General features: G+C 47.4%; 1 protein-coding gene across 1 annotated transcript in view; it reads right to left on the bottom strand.

Annotated features, from left to right (window-relative positions):
* Positions 1-456: 456 nt before the first annotated feature.
* LOC142586999 (uncharacterized) overlaps positions 457-15,204 on the bottom strand; it is a 55,271-nt gene continuing 40,523 nt past the window's right edge. Inside the window, exon 7 of the mRNA XM_075697867.1 lies at positions 457-676. Within this exon, the coding sequence (XP_075553982.1) occupies positions 525-676 (152 nt within the window). The 3' untranslated portion in view covers positions 457-524. The remainder of the gene's footprint in view (positions 677-15,204) is intronic.

The following is a 15,204-nucleotide window of genomic DNA, read 5'->3' as shown; positions in this document are numbered from 1 at the left end:
TGTTAGGTTCGAACAGCAACACGTTTAAAAATAGAAACGCTTAATTTCTTCAATGTCTTTTTGAAGACAGGCTGTGTAGTGCTGTAATTGTGGCAGCAAAATTAAGCTTCCTTTCTTCAGGAAATGAAATTGAGCAATTCATTCTTGATTTATCAGTCCCGCATATTAAAGCCAGTGCGCAGTTTTCTTTCTCATGGAAACAAAGAATCATCACTAGGTATTTGCAAACAGTAATACAAGGCAACGTAGTAAGTTTAGCTGGTTTGCATCTGGCCATGGCTGAGATACAATTTCAAATATTTACATCAAGGTTAGCGTCTGTACTTTCCGAAAACATTCCCTCACTCGCTTACTTACACCGTGCATTCTCAAAAGAGCGAACCGTAAAGCGACGCCAACACTGTCAACTGCCACCTTTGAGAAAACATATTCTTTATTGAAGAGTAGTCCCGAAAATCAGATGAATTTCACAATTGGCTTAGGGTGCTTCTTGTAGAAGTTCTCCTCTTCGAAAGCCGCCCGATCTACTTGGCCTTGAGTCGCCTCTTGCATCCTGTTAAGTATACTGTCCTCACTAAGGGGATTGAAGATAAATTGCTAAACGCAATCAAACAGTCGTTCGCAGACGTCATGGGAGCGTCAGGTGTTGTTGTCTGAAGTTCATGCCACTTGAATACTGGAATAAACAAATATTATTAGTTGAAAGAGCCTGGAATTATAGAAGGCGCTTAATCCCGCGTAACAAGGGGTGTTCAAATAGTGGTGTCTAACTTTATCCAAATGTGAATATTGGAGAGAAACGGCCTTCCAGGTTGAATAATCTATAATTTCCTAATCAAGCTAAAATACTTTCATGTTCGCATAGAGGCGACTGCTAAAAAAGGCCTATTTATAGTGTCACAATGCAGAACAGGACATGCAGACAAGAGACGATGACGAAGAAGTACTGCTGTTGCTGGGGCGCTTCGGCCGCCACTTTCTTGTGTCAGCTGGTGCCTTCAGCATTTGCCTTGCATAAACAACATTCCTGCTTGTCTCCGCATCGCAGCATTTTAGCGGAGGAGCTGGGTACCAACATAGAGCTCCGCAGCGGTGGCCGCGTGAGCCCTGTCATGATGATCGACAACCAATGTGCCATAATGACCGACCGCCCACCTCCGGAGCCGCAGACTCCGAATTCTGTCCTGCTGTCCCAGCCGCGAGACCCAGGGACCTTCATTGCATTGATAGTAGGGACGTTGAAGGCTGGATTTCCTGGTATGAACGTGTAAGCAAAAATAATAGGTTGGGCGCAGCGCTAATGCTAGTGAATGGGATATTCTACCTCAGAGACACAGCGCTAGGATGGTACGAGACCTACAAAGGCGACATAACGCGTTGCGACGTCTGCAAGCAGAAGCTTCAAGACCTCTTAGATAGCTCTTTAACCCAGAGCTCGTAGCGAAGAAGGAGCTATCGACTCGTGCTCGAACGCTCACAGAATCTTACGTGTTGCATATTCATGAGGTCGTCGCTCTCTGTCGTAAAGTTGACATAGAAAAGTAAAAAATAATTAAATTATGGGGTTTTACGTTCCAAAACTGCTTTCTGATTATGAGGCACGCCGTAGTGGAGGACTCCGGAAATTTTGACCACCTGGGATTCTTCAACGTGCACCTAAATCTAAGCACACGGGTGTTTTCGCATTTCGCCCCCATCGAAATGCGGCCGCCGTGGCCGGGATTCGATCCCGCGAGTTGACAAGGAGACGAATGACACAGACAAGATTGGCGACATCCTGAAGGGCATAGCAGACTACGCATTCAACCTGCTTACATACAAAAACTATCACTGGGTGGACGCGAACATCACAGAGTGTCGCAATTTCGAACTGGTCAAAAATCACCGCATAACGTAGCAGTTCAACCGGCTACCAAATACGACGTCTTCGTGTGGAGAACAGCCACATGGACCTTCTCTGACCGGACGAAAAAAAGAACATTTGACGAGGTTAATTCCTCACGAACTCAAAGCCACGTCTCCCGCCGTTCCTCCTCAGCATTTCCCAAACAACGCATGTTCTGTCTCGCTTATACAGGCCGTTGTCAGGCAGAAGATGGCAAATTTGGGCCTCCCGTCTCTCTGCCCGATTTGTGAGGCCGCTCTCAGTCAGGACCGGCCCCGCTCAACCACTGCTTCCGCGTTTTCAGTTGTTCCAACTCGATAACCCGGACGATTAGGGAATACCGGATGATAGGCCTATTAAGGTGGAAGCCATAAAGCCACCCTCTTATTTATTGTGTTTGAGCGCTGTCCTCATAACCAGATTTTTTAGGTTGGACTTTCTTTTGATCCATTCTACCCTAATAGACGGTGCTACAGGTGTCCTGCAGTTGAACTTTGCTTCTGACAGCCACTTTGTTTCCGATGCACGTCAACCCTCCCTCTGTTTTGCGAAATCCGCCCAGTTGCCACCTCAAGCGGATACTACTGTACCTTTTAACGCTCGACCCCATGCTGCTGATGGCGACTAAATCGTCTCTGCGCTTGTCGACGTCAGTGTACAGCGTGTCGTCTCGCTGCCAAGTGCCGTTATAACCATCGCCGATAATTCCACTTGGCTTCCCGTTCATAACTTTGGGTCTGATGCACATGTTCTTCCCGGTAACATGACAGCGGCCCGCGTGACATCTGTGCAAGAGTACCAAATATCTCCGCTCGCGCCCACTATTTCGGCCTCTGTCAGCCCGGGGCATTGCAACGGGGTAGTGTCATTTGATACAAGCCGTCATTCAAGGTGCGGACAGTGATGCGACGTCCACTGCGAAGCTCCCTTTCCAGCCGATGTACCCGGCACCTCCACCAATATGCTATGGATGTTGGGAGTATATAAAGACTGTATTTAATATATATATATATATATATATATATATATATATGTATATATATACAGGATGAGTCAGAGTAGTTAAGATGGCTGACCACCAACAATACGCAGCAGCCAGGGTCTCGCGATCTTTTTCTTCCTCTGTCTTCTTTCATCCTTCCGTACCAATATAGTTATGTTCACAGCTGCTTGTCCGTTCGACGGAGTAGCTTGTAAACGATAACAGCATAGTGTTTCAGGGCCACATAAAAACAGCGAATTAGAAAAAGAACACCAGAGGACACCTGTGCACTTATGAGTTGAGAATGCGAAAGCATTAATGTTCACTTCAATGTCGCTGAGCGATCTTTTGAGTTATCAACTCCTCACGGGCAAGCGAGCGCGTTGAGACGCTTGGCTAACGCCTCCTAGATCACCCACGGCCGGTGCACTTCGATCAATAAAGTGATGCTAACTTGCCCGACCACCATAAGCAGTGGTGATTTTGACGTCACCGCGTTCGTCACGACCTGCTTGTCAATACATAGTATGCACGTACGTCATTCAAGGATACTGTGCGACTTCCGGTTTACGGCGGCGCCAGGTTGGGGAACCTATAGGCCTATGCGCGCGCCTGTTGATAAGGTTGCCCAAGATGGCGGAAGGTAGCGGAACCAGACAACAGTAGCGGATGTGACGTCACGTGCATACTATGTATACAAATGTCGTTCCAAGCAGCACGTCATAAAGCAGAGCCCCCAACCCTGCTCTGTAGTAGGCACTGCTTTAGTCCAGTGAGCAAAACACTCGGCTTCTGGGCGTTCGGTCGTATAGGTGCGAAGCTCTCTACCACCGATGTTTTTCTTTTCCAAGTTATTTCAAAGTTATAACACAGGCTTTCGAAGACGAGAGTGAGGGTGAGGTGGGCATCGCGGCGATGTCCTCCTCCCCTAGCCCCTGAAAAACACCTGGCGTGCCAGTGCGGCCATAGGCGTTCCCTTTGGCCCCCTCTGCTCCGTCGATGTGTGCACGTCACGTGGCATTGCCACCAGTGAGAATTCAGATGACGTTTCGCTGATACAGACACCGACTTTCTCGCCAAGTGAGCCATTTGATGCTTTCTTATCAAAATACGTCAGCACATAGACGTACAATGTCCTGCTCGTTGCAGGAACTAAGTGCGCAGCTGCAGCAATAGAGGTGAATTAAAAGCGGAACGTGGATAAAATATTGAAAACGAAAGAAAAATTGTTCTACCTTAACGAAACAAATTCGTTTGCTGCCTAAAGTCGGGACATCCTTGAACGAAGGTCATTGTGAATATGTTACCTGCTCCCTGCTATGATACGAGAACTTGTGCCTCTTTGCAGCAACGGGGACTTTGGTGCAGAAGACTCGTTCGCAATAGGCCCCGCTGGATGGGTCCCCGTCGGTCCTATCACTCCGAGATCTTGTTTTCATTGTTTATTCTCTAACAGCCACTAATATTGAACAATTTAGAACCGTGAATTATGGAATCAAGTACAGACAGAAAAGTTAAGACTATTCGGTTCATATTTAAAATATGTAATACTCGAACACCTCCACTGGCAAGATATTTTTCGAGGCACTCATTATGTCGTTATGATGCTTCTAGGGCTTATAACTGATAATCGTTGCCTGCAACGTTCATATCTCTGCACTTCTACCAGGCGAAATTCCAGACATGGCAGAATCGAAACGTGGCATAGTGTTTCTCCCGAGGCGTTTGTGAGACCTCACAATCGCAGCAAAGGCTTAAGAGATATTCTATAAACATTGCCGACGAAGTGCTTGCGAGAAAATGTTTCGTATTGGGGGAATATTGAAGGGCATTAAGCATTTTAAGTACTGTTCTCATAGGTTCATAAAAATAAAGGCGTAATGAGTGTCATCTAGTACGCGAAATCAGAGAAGAATGTACGCGTAAGCTATAAGCAATATCGATTAATTTGTGTACGAAATTGAATGACAATACAATCGTGTTTTGTCAACCGTTGATGCACAACATCTTCATGATATTCAAATGCTATTGCAGGAGGTGTTGGGAACAATTAAACACACTACAAATAAAAAAAATCATACTTTATGTTCTCGCAAAGGCTCTTAGATTTCCTATTCCTAGTCATACGTGCCTAACATTTTGAACGTACTTCTGACGTATATATAAGGACTAGCATACGACCGCAACAAAGCAGTTTTTATGACGGTTCTGCTATAGATGTAATAATATCCTCTATTCCGGAAAGAGGTGTCGTAATCTGACAGTCCGTATCGAAATACCACCTAAATAAAGTCCAGTCTGCGTGTTTGACGGATGCGACGTGAGTCTGGGCGGCGAAACCAGCTAACCTGAACGTACGCTTGGAGTTGGTCACTGCCATGAGGCTCCACAACCGCCAACTAGCATGGTGAGGAAAGGGAGCTCCTTGACACAAACGTTAGGTGAAGACAACTGCTGCAGGACGTGCAACGAATGAATGTAGGAGATCCGTCAGTGAGTTTATTGACTCCTTTACTACAAAAAAAAATGTAGGCCAAATCTTGCACGTACGCGCAAAAACGACAGAAACTGGCCTCTTCCACTGCAAACGTTAATGAGAGGCAGCTGTCAGACAAATTTATTTGAGGTTTTTGGCCTAATACAAACATCGCGTCCCTAATAATTGCCGCTATAGCTTTTCTACAAGTCAATGGGCTTGACAAACGGCTTTAGACATATTAGAACTTCGTGAACTTGTATATATCCATCTCCTCATTTCATCACATCATCATGATCATCATCATTAATCAGCTTTTTTCATCTCCGTCCCGTTTCTGTAGTGCAGAAAAGCAGGCCAAGGCAAGTTATAGCTCAGGCCGACCCTCTCTGTATTTCCGTAAATAAATTTCTATCTCTCTCTATCATAGAAAATAAGTATGGGTGTTCATATTTCGTTTATTACTTAGCGCTCAAAACCATTTCTAGCCATCTAACAACTACCTCCACAGCACGCGAAACTAGGTCGTTTCGCTTCGAAACTAACTACCACAAACCTGGACACGCCCCTTCAAAACGCCGTCCAATCTCTCTCTGGTTAACTCAATCCACATACCACCTCTCATGTACTAACGCTGCCTTGCGGGATTTTCGAGGCATCGTGAAAATACATATTGTCACAGTCGGTAATGTGGAAAGAGCAGGACGATGATGGTGGCCTTAGGAACGACGAAGACGAGTTTAGCATAATCGCTGCTCTACGCTTGTTGGCTCAGCCACTAAAAGCCATCTGTAAACAGACGCACGGTTCTTTCTTCCCGTAACTTCATTGCTGGAGGTGCGGGGTAATAACTTGCGCAAGAAGGAGCTCCGCAGCGGACGTAACCTGGCTGCCATGTCATCCGAATGAGAGAGTTCAACCATGGCCCCGTCGTCGCCACCGACGGTCATCCTGGCCCAGCCTCACGACCCTGGCATGTTTTCCGGGATCGAAAACGTTAACATCGATGACTGGTTGCAAAATTACGAGCGGGTCAGCGCACACAACAGGTGAGATAACACGCCTATGCTGGCCAATATAAAATTCTACCTCAAGAAAACAGCACGGGTCTGGTTCGAAACACACGAAGAAAAGATTACGAGTCGGGACCAGTGCAAACAGAAGCTTAGAGATTTGTTCGGCAAGCAGGTCGGCCGCCAACGTGCGCGAAGAAGGACCTTGGGACCCGTGTACAGATGTCCACTGAATCTTACGTGGCGTATATCCAGGACGTCCTCGCTCTTTGCCGCAAAGTGGATAACAATATGGCAGAGGCAAACAAGGTCGGCCACGTATTAAAAGGCATCGCGGACGACGCGGTTAACCTGATTGTTTACAAGAACTTAACAACACTAAATGAGATCATTAGCGAATGTCGCCACTTTGAAGACGCGCAGAGTCGCCGCATAGTTCGACAGTTTACGCGTCTACCTAATACCGTAGCTTCATCGACGTGCGAAGACATTTGTCCACCGCGTGAGCCCACCTCCTGCGAGAACCTCGTACGTATCGTTCGGCAAGAAATCGAAGCAGCGTCTCTTGCCACATCAGTGAGGCAGTGCTTTGACTATCCCCGGCCGCTTGTGTCTCTCATTCAGTCGGTCATTCGCCAAGAATTTGCCAACGTGGGTCTTCCGTCCATCTGCTCCACCAGCCGTCCTGACATTGCTTCGTCTTCTGCCTCTGGCCCTGTTCACCGGAGCCAATACGGTCCATATCCGAGCTATCGCAACCCGGCCGAATGGCGCACACATGACGATAGACCCATCTGCTTTTACTGTGGACGTGTGGGCCACATCTCTCGCCACTGTCGAAGGTCCTGGCCAGCCCACTCTCGACCAACTTTCCCGCCTACCGCCGCTACCCACTGAATCCTCGCCCGCCATCATTCTCCACCGAGCTTGAAGAGGCACCTGACAACGCTCGAGCTACTGCGACCCGCCGCTCGCCATCACCACATAGTCGCCACTCCCATTCGCCCCAACTGCGTCGCTTTCCATCCCCTGCTTACCGTCGCCGCTCTCCGACGGGAAACTAACTAGCGCATCTCCTGGAGGTGACGCTGCTCTAGAACCCCGGCCTGAAACTCATCTGCTGATCCTGCCTACTAATCGGAACCTTGTGGACGTGGACGTGGATGGTTTACCCGTTACAGCCCTCGTCGACACTGGAGCCCAAATTTCCATCATGAGTGCAGAGCTTCGAACGCGCTTGAAGAAAGTACTTACTCCTGCTGCGACTCCACTGCTCCATGTCGCCGACAGTGGAACTCCGGCTGTGCTTGGAATATGTACTGCTCATGTCAGTGTCGGCCGGTTGCCACACGTCCGTTTTGCTTAGTGTGCTCAAACGTTGCTCTCACAATGTTATCCTCGGACTCGACTTTTCGGCCACCCATTCTGCTCTGATTGACTGTTCCGCCGGTGTTGTACAACTTGACCTACCCCAAACTGTTCCCGTTGACCTTCCTGCTCAAGCTCCAACTCAGCTTTGTTCCGCCGATTTTATACGCCTGCCATCTCTTGCAGTTGCCTGCATCCCTGTCTTAGCCTGTCCACCTGTATCTGACGGAGACTATGTCCTTGCTCCCGCGACTTCAGTTCTGCTTTCTCACAATGTCTCTATCCCGCACACCATCGTTTATGTTGCGGACAATCAGACATGTCTTCCCATCCTGGAAGCATGTCTCTTGCCACGTTGTCACCAACGGACGAGTGCCACATTCCCGCTCTATCTGTTGTGCCATCTTCGACTAATGCTGATTCTGCGCCTTCTGCATCACCCCCGACCGACGACTTTACAAAGATGATTTAACCGGAGCTCTCAACCCAACATGCCGCAGAGCTCCATGGCCTCCTGGAGTCCTACTCCGATATTTTCGACCTGAACGATCGCCCTTTGTGTAAAACTACGGTCGTGAAGCATCGTATAAATACCGGCGATCCAGCACCTGTTCGCCGACGCCTAACCGGGTGTCGCCCTCTGAGCGACGAGTTATCCAGCGCGAGGTTGCAAGGTGCTTGCCAAAGGGATTATTGAACACTCTTCCAGCCCGTCGGCGTCCCCTGTTGTTCTCGTCAAAAAGAAGGGTAACATCTGGCAATTCTGCGTTGACTATCGTCATCTAAACACGATCACCAAGAAAGATGTATATCCACTTCCCCGCATTGACGATGCTCTGGTTTGTCTCCACGGTGCTACTTATTTTTCATCTATAGACAATCGCTCTGGATATTGGCAAATTGCCGTGGATGAAATGGACCGTGAAAAGACCGCATTCGTCAAACCAGACGGTCTATATCAGTTGCGGGTAACGCCTTTTGGCTTGTGCCATGCCCCGGCGACCTTTGAATGGATGATGGACATGCTCTTGCGTCGTTTGAAATGGTCCATCTGTTTGTGCTTCTTGGATGACGTCATCATATTCTCTTCAACTTTTGCGACTCACCTTGAAAGATTTTAATCTGTTGTTTCTATTTTGCGCACCACTGGCTTGCAGCTGAACTCGCCCAAGTGCCACTTCAGTCACCGCCAAATAACCATGCTCGGACACCTAGTTGATTCGTCAGCCGTTCGCCCCAACCCCGCTAAAGTTCAGGCTGTGCAGAATTTCCCGGTACCAACTTGTGCAAAAGATGTTCGCAGCTTTATTGGTCTTCGCTCTTACTTTCGGAGGTTTGTGGAAAATTTTGTCCAGGTGGCCCGTCCTCTGACTGACCTCCTCAAGAAAGGCGTTCCTTTCTTTTGGGGCTCTGAACAAGCGTCTGCTTTCTCGCAGCTCATCACGCTGCTCACCACACCTCCTGTTCTCGCCCATTTATGCGCCTCCGCTCCGACAGATATCCGCACTGACGCCAGTGGCGCAGATTTAGCTCAACACCAATGCGGGCATGACCGCGTCATCGCTTACGCCAGCCGTCTCCTCTCTCCTGCAAAGCGCAATTACTCGATTACTGAGTTCGAGTGTATCGCCCTCATTTGGGCGGTGGGCAAGTTCCGATCCTACATATATGATCGACCATTAAGAGTCGCAACCGACCACGACGCTCTTTGTTGGCTTTCCTCCATCAAGGATCCCACCGGACGCCTCGGTCGCTGGGCCCTAAGGCTGCAAAAATACACATACACTCTGGCCTAGAAGTGGGCTTGTCTACATCAGGACGCCGACTGCCTGTCTCGTCATCCCGTCGATGTACCGGACGGTTTCGTGGATGTTGCCCCGATCTGCGTTCTTTCGCTCTCTGCCTTGCAAGACATTGGCGTTGAACAACGACGCGATGAGTCATTACGCCCCATTATCGAACGCTTGCTCTCTGATCCGTCTGACCCATCGCTTCGCATGTTCGTAGTACAAAATGGCATCCTGTATCGCTGCAACATGCACCCCGACGGGCCCGAGCTCCTAACCGTCATTCCGTCTCATCTATGACAGATTGTACTGCAGCAGCTGCACGACGTTCCGCCAGCTGGACACCTTGGCGTCACGGGGACTTATGACCGAATTTGGTGGTGGTTTTTCTGGCCCCGTCTGAACCGCTCCGTCAGGCGCTATGTTGCCGCGTGTGAGTCGTGTCAACGCCGGAAAAGACCAGCTGTGCCTCCTGCCGGACCGCTGCAGCCTTTGAATATAATGGCCGACCCTTTTTTTCGCGTTGGCGTTGATCTTCTCGGACCATTGCCTATTCAAATGACGGAAATAGGTGGATTGCCGTCGCTACGGACTATACAACTCGCTATGCTATTACTAGAGCCCTACCGACCGGCTGTGACACAGACGTCGCTGATTTCTTGCCTTACGACGTTATCTTGCACCACGGTGCACCTCGTCAACTTCTCCCCACTCGCGGCAGGTACTTTCTTGCCGAAGTCATGGACGACCTACTTCGATCATGTGCTACTAAACACAAAATTACTACCGGTTACCATCCTCTAACTAACGGTCTTACCGAACGCCTGAACCGCCCATTAACTGGCATGTCAGCAATGTATGTTTCCTCCGATCATCGCAACTGGGACATTGCTCTACCATTTGTCACGTTCGCCTGTAATTCCTCGCGCCACGACACATCTGCCTATTCGCCCTTCTGGCTTCTCTTCGGCTGTGAGCCGACTTTGCCTTTCGAGACTCTCCTTTCCACCAGACTCGCCTCGCCGACAGTGTATACTCGGGATATCATAGCCACAGTGACCCAAGCACGCCAGATTGCCCGCATTTGTCTTGCTGTTTCACAGACACGCCAGAAGTGCCGTTACGACCAGCGCCATCTCGACGTGCACTACGAACCAGGTGCTTTTGTGCTAGTTTGGTATCCAACTCGGCGTGTTGGTCTTTCGGAGAAATTCCTCTCACGGTACTATGGCCGTTACCGCATTCTTCGCCAGGTGACCCCTGTGACATATGAAGTGTCTCCGCTGAATGCCACGGTGCCTTCACCTCTCTCTGACATCATCCACGTCCAGTCTCCTCAAACGCTACCTTTCTCAGACCGTTGAGCCGCACCAATAATGTGCTTTTTCCGACGGGGGTGATGTCACAGTCGGTAATGTGGAAAGAGGAGTACGATGATAGTGGCGGAGGACACGACGAAGAGTTTAGCATTATCGCTGCTCTACGCTTGTTCGCTCAGCCATTAAAAGCCATCTGCAAATAGACGCGCGCGTCTTCCTTCCCCGTAACAATATATATATATATATATATATATATATATATATATATATATATATATATATATATATATATATATGTATATATATATATATATATATATATATTATTGTGGATATATATGCCCAAATAAGTTACTTTTTATGGGTAACTGTTATGAGAACACCTTGGCCGCATTAATGGGATTACTGGTGTAGCCTCCACGTGAGAATCACCGTGTCGGCTAGCCATACTTCCTCTACACAGAGGCGGAAAATAAATACACGCCCTTGCTTTGACGTGTCCTAAATGCCTGAATAAGTTTAGTGCAACGCTGATGCGGCTCAACATGAACTCGCGCGCATGCGTATTGTGTCTTAGAAACAAGGTGCCGTTACATGTCCACGAACGTTACAGCTCAGCGTCAGGAGAACCAAAAGTCTGTACCTTCCTCGAGAAGCTTTCCTGGTTGGAAAAGCCCGAGATATCCGCACGTCAAGTTTATTCTATATGGTCACATGAGTCCATATGGCAATATAATGCTCTGGGATGGCCATATATGCGCATGCTACACAAGCTTTAGTGAATGCAGCGAGCCATAACAAACCTTCACGTCCACTTCAACTGGCCCCCACCTCTCCGGAGACAAGGCTCCTCACAGAAAAAGAACACCTTTGGCGCACCACGCAAACACTCCTCCCACCGTGTGGCACCGACCTCTCTGGCGGCCTAGGGCGCTGGGAAGAGGTCTTGGTACGAAGGTTACGCCTGCGTGTCGCCATCACCCCTGCGGTAACCTGGTCATGTTCGGCACAGTACCGTGCCTCCATCAGCGATTCCTGCCCCTTCTGTCCCGCTCCTGTCTGCGAGGTGGACACTGGGCACCTCCTCTGGACTTGTCCTTCTCTACATGCCCTCCGCCAGAAACACCTGCTTCGATGTGGACCACCCCCAGGTCGGCCGCCAGATGTAGAAAGTTGGATCTTGGGGCCCCACCACCGGATATTGCTGGACTTCCTCCGCGAATCCGGAGTGTATCTACACGTTTAAATATTTCTTTATGCCAGAAGGCACGCTGTCGCAATAAAAAAAATATAGGACTACGGATTCAAGGCGTGTGGCGCGTGCTGGTTTTCCTTATTAGGGGAGCGGTATGCGAACACCTTCAAGTCACTGCCGTTTGAGAAGCCAGCTCATTACGCAGGGGAAGACGAGAGGCGTCCGAAATGTCGGGTTCACTGACTCTCTGACTGGAAGCTCACACTTCGTCGCAGGGACGTCACGCTCACTCTGACGAAAACTAGCCCCTCAGCCTAATTATCACTAAACCACACATTCGTGCTTGTGCCCTTCTCTTTGTTTGCGTATCGCCTCGGAGTCATCGAGATACGTTCTAATATATATTGACACATGAACTCCTTTGTCTTTGACGGGTCAGCGCTTTTAACGTCTAAGAAATGTTATCGCTCAGTGCAGGACGCGTCTACATGTATCGAAAGTTTCTAGAATGTTATCAATGATTCTATCCGCTGTCTTTTGTCGCCGAACCTTGTGTAATCTGATTGCATGTATGCGCGACGCGAATGGTGTAGAACTTTGTGCAAGGCATGCAGGTCGCAGCGGTTACTCTGGAAGGTTCGACGACTAATCTATAAAAGCCGACGTGCTTGACCCGCTGATCAGAGTTTGATGATCGCCGATTGTGTTTGCCGTTGTCGCCGTTCTTTAAGTGTATCCTGCTTTTGTGGGCACAGGCTCGCCCAATAAAAGTTAGTTTCGTCTTTCACAGTATTGCTACTGTGTTCTTCACATGTCACTCCACGTGGCAATATATATATATATATATATATATATATATATATATATATATATATATATATATATATATATATATATATGAAGAACTGCAGGCGCACATGGAAAAGCAAAAAGCGATGTTTAATTTTGAGGTTCCGGCCGGCCACGATCCAGCTTTCATCATGAATGAGATTGGAATCGCACACTTGAAATCCTACTGTTGATAAATGCCAGACCCTTGCCGAAACGTTCTCTACAGGTTTTTTTATTGTTTTCCCACTTGCACCTGCTGTTCTTTTCATTTTATGAATCACCTCATGCGATGAAATACTTCCTTTATTATAGACGTATGCAGTGGCAAATAAATGTTCGACACATATTTGCTCATCTGGTTTTTTCCAGCCTTTTATGCAAGTGACATAAATGACGGGGAAGTGTTCACTTCTTTAATAGGCACACTAAGTTCAACACAGAGGAAGAAAGTGCACAATAAAATTTAAGATACACAGGAAGGAATAAAACAGGCACTACAAGAAAAGGAAGGCAACAACATGATTCAAGACAGTCCTTCACAGTGACATTGTAAGTGTGTTGAAATGGGCGATTGTGCAGGTCGTTTGTTTAAATTCATTGCCTCTATATCCGCATGCGTTTCAGACAGAGCATCACTGTTAGATATATCGTGATCTAATTGGTTCCACTTCCATATTGCAGGTGGAAATAACTTGTGTTTAAATACGTCGACCCTGTGAGAATATTTTACCATTATATTATGATGCTCATGTCGGCTTTCATGTGAATGTGGATAAGAAAGACATGTTTAGAGTGGTCCATCTTGTAATTATTATGCAGAATTTTGAACGGAAATGTTGGTCAGACTGCATCGCTCCAGTTTCTAACATCGTAAGGTCAAAGCTAGGCAACGAACAGATCAGAAGGGGAATACGTAAGTTTACATTGTTGCGAATAAACCTAACAGCCGTATGCAGAGTAGTTTCTAGTCGTTTCTTGTAATCTTAGTCTTCGGAATGCCAAAACCCCCATACTGTGTTAGCTTACTCTAAAACAGCTCTCACGAAGGTCACTTAAGCTAGGGGTTTGGAGGGCGGAGCTAACAGGACTTAGGCATCGTTTAAGGTAGAACAGTTTGCGCAGTGCAGTGCATGGTAGCGAAGCTTCTTATGTGTGTGTCACATTTCTGACCACGTGTTAACCTAACAACAAAATATTTGAGTTCGCTTATTATTATTTCCTTGTAAAAAGTGAGATATTGCATAATCTAGCGGACATTGAATGGAGTAGTTACGGGACGCGTTCTTTGCCAAAATTTGATGCACATCCCATATTGCTCTGTGGTGCGTTGTGCGGCTCTACAAACTCACGCGCTGTGGGTATCGCCATTAAATACGTGGTGATTCTGAATAACGGTTCCACTTTCTGTGGAAAGATCGCCATGGCATAAGAGGAAAGCGTTCGTCAGGGAAATAATGCACGCATCACTTGTAATGCGCCACCTATCGCTTAAATACACACTATTATAAGGTTGGTACTACAACGATTTCTTATGTATGGGAGCCAGTTACTGCCAGTAGCCCGCACATTGGATAAATATGGCAATGGTTTCTTTTTATGGGAAATATTTACCCTGGTTTCTGGAAGACCCACTTTGAGTATAAGAGTTTCTACTAAAAGGGACGATTTAATACACATCAGAAATGAAGTCTTTAAAATATGACGAAAGTCGAAATTGTCAAACGTGATGAAAAAAATGTACTGGCATCCAAAATATCGAGGAACGTTTGGGGTACCCTCTTATAGTAGCTAAGCGTACCTATAGAACCTACAGCACCAAATAATGACGTCCCAAAAGATATAGAATAGAGTTGTAATACTTTGAATTGATGCGACCTAAAGCGGACAGGACGGCATAGTTTTACTAGCTGCGGCTGGAATATTCCAGATGTGTAAAGAACGTAAAATGGGCAGATCCCGAAATTAAACCAACAGGTCTTGCCTCCCGCACTCTGCCCCGGCTGCTTGCAAACCATAACCGTGGTTTCGCGCTCTCAGTCATGAAAAAAGAAACGGGAGCTCAAATTAACATATGACGAACGAGTGCATGCCTGCCTACAAAATTTATCTAGGCAGTGCGAACAAACTTAATTCACAGAGTTATAAATATTTGCCATCACTTTTCAGTGCATGCTCGAACACTGGCATTCAGTGACCGCTACTAATCGCCAAATAATCTGTATTCATATATGAATAATACTAATATGTCCTTGAGTGACAATTTCTGGAGAACGAGAATACGTTATTAATATCCATGCAGAGAAGTGGATTGCACTAAAGCATTACTATTTGCGTAATTTTGCTTGCAG

Source organism: Dermacentor variabilis, chromosome 7, assembly GCF_050947875.1.
Source record: "Dermacentor variabilis isolate Ectoservices chromosome 7, ASM5094787v1, whole genome shotgun sequence".
Taxonomy (NCBI): Eukaryota; Metazoa; Arthropoda; class Arachnida; order Ixodida; family Ixodidae; genus Dermacentor; species Dermacentor variabilis.
This window is presented reverse-complemented; position numbering and strand designations above follow the sequence as displayed.